The following is a 2,322-nucleotide window of genomic DNA, read 5'->3' on the forward strand; positions in this document are numbered from 1 at the left end:
TTTTTCTTATTTTTCCCCTTGTCCCCACTCCTGTTTTCCTTTTCCACTATGTAGACCTTAGACTTACCAGTGGCCTCCACATCCCCTACAAGGGGCATATAGGATCAGAAAGACCACTCTAAACCCTGATAACAACAAGGTTTTGCTTTCCATGAGTTCTGGAGAGTTGAGAAGAGACATTCTATGCTGATGCTTACATTTGATTTCCCAAGGATAACCCTGAAAACTGAAAAAAAAAATTACCTCCTTTCTCTGCGGCTTGATCCCTCAGGAATGCATCCTGTGTTCTAAATGATGGTATGTGTGAATCTTTGTTTTTGTACATGTTGTGCAATTGATAGGGGTTACGAGCTTGTTAGAAATTATGAGTGTGTTTACAAAGAAGCAAGCTGAATAAAGTTGTGATCTGACACCACAGACCCAACTCTTTTCTGCTTTTCTTCTGTCAAGCAAGACTTAGATTTTTGCTTTAACAACTTCACTCAGGAATAAGAAATAATTTTTTCATGAAAGATGAAGCTTTTTATTTTCTACCGATCCATTTACTTCTTTGCAAATCTCTGCTCCTCTTTGATATTACTTTTTTTTAAGTCCAGGTTCTAGGTTTATAGAAATTATTTTTAATCAATGCACCTCTCCTTCTGGCCAGACACTGCAAGTGTGAGATGATTAGTTGCCCCTTACTAAGTTGTATTTTTTTTAGCAATTCAGTTTCATTAGCATTTTTGTTTCTATTTTGCTTCGAGTCTAGATTGCCAAATACAAAGGGTTATTGACCTGGTTGGAAAAACACCGATTGCCTTTCTTCTGTAAAACAAACTTGTGTTTCCATTACATTCTCTGTCAGGAGCTCATCAGTTTCATCAAGTCCCCAGAAGCAGGTAAGCATTGGTGTGCGTGTGTGTGTGTTTGTGTATGTAGAAATATAGGAAGTCACATTTCATAATGATCTTATGCCTGTCAGTACTATAGTAAGGTATAAATATTGGCTGAATTTATAGATATGTGCATAGCTCAGCCCATGTTATGGCAATAGGTAAACTCTTAGCTGGAAATATTGGTATCTAGAGAAATATGCAGTAATCTGATGGACTGGGCTGTTTATCTCACTGTAGTCAGAAATGAGAAAATTAATGGTGGCCACAGAACATAGTAAAATTGCCTAATCTAGAACCAACAGATTTCACCACCTTCATTACTACCATCTGGTTTAAGCCACCAGAATTTCTTACCTAGTTAATGAAATCATCTCTTAATTTGTCTCCTTGCTTTTACTCTTGCTCTCTTGCTCATAGAAGCCATAGTGAGCCTCCTAAAAATTAATTGGTGGTGGTGCTGGAGGGACTCCTAAGAAGATGATGAAATAGGAAGCGCTAGGAATCTATTTCCTCATCTAGACAACAATTGCACTGGCAGAATCTATATGATGTCAATATTTTGAAACTCTAGAGTCTATTGAAGCTTGAAACTTTCAGGGGGAAAGTTTAGACAGTAAATTGTAGTTGATCTCATTCAATTTCAGCTCTTTGCACAGTAGTAGCTACTTACGCTCAACCCCAGCCCCATGGCACAGAGTTGTGCACATGTTCCTGGGGCAGCTTACAGGAGCTAGGGTGGGCAAAAAGAACCTTGTCTTCCAAATATTAAGGATCTGTGATTTGATTGCTACTTCTGATCACAGAAGTCCAGGCAAAAATGTTGGCAGTCATTATTGTTGGACTTTCCCATTGTTGTAAGCCCCTCTCCCTCTAGCTGAAATGATTTTTAGGGGATTTACAGAGCTGACATCTTCCCCTTTCTTCATTTTTCTTTTTTTTTTTCTTTTGGGAGGCAGATCTTAAGGATTAGGGCATTCAAAAACAACTGCATATATGGAGAAAATTAGAAAGCAACTGCCTATGCTTAAAGAAAGTTGCAGGCTCGGAAAAGATATAGGAAGACAAGTTTACACCTCAAGCCAATTCTTGGCACAGAGATATCCTACAATAATAATAAAAAATTAATAAAAATAACAACAACAACAAAACCCCAGCAAACTCTGTGAAAAGGAGGTAATCTGATTTCCAGAGTTAACACATCATTAGGTTCAAATACTGAGTTTTTAACAACAACGACAACAACAACGGAAATCAGAAGGCACACAAAGAGGAAAGAATGGCTAATTTAAAGAAAATAAAGATAAACCTAAAGAAGTTGTCCTTAAGAGAGTTCTGATGGTACATCTACTAGATAAAGACTTTAAAACAACTGCCTTAAATATGGTCAAAGAGAAAGTCGGGAAAGTGATAAATGAACAAAATGGAAATACTAATACAGATAAAA

General features: G+C 37.2%; 1 protein-coding gene across 1 annotated transcript in view; it reads left to right on the forward strand.

Annotated features, from left to right (window-relative positions):
• Positions 1–751: 751 nt before the first annotated feature.
• Positions 752–2,322, forward strand: part of RGSL1 (regulator of G-protein signaling like 1) — a gene marked incomplete at its 5' end in the record, with an annotated part of 100,374 nt that continues 98,803 nt past the window's right edge. The window contains one exon of the mRNA XM_011995362.1: positions 752–881. Coding sequence (XP_011850752.1) covers positions 752–881 — 130 coding nt within the window. The remainder of the gene's footprint in view (positions 882–2,322) is intronic.

The sequence above is a fragment of the Mandrillus leucophaeus genome, unplaced genomic scaffold (assembly GCF_000951045.1).
Source record: "Mandrillus leucophaeus isolate KB7577 unplaced genomic scaffold, Mleu.le_1.0 Scaffold484, whole genome shotgun sequence".
Lineage (NCBI taxonomy): Eukaryota > Metazoa > Chordata > Mammalia > Primates > Cercopithecidae > Mandrillus > Mandrillus leucophaeus.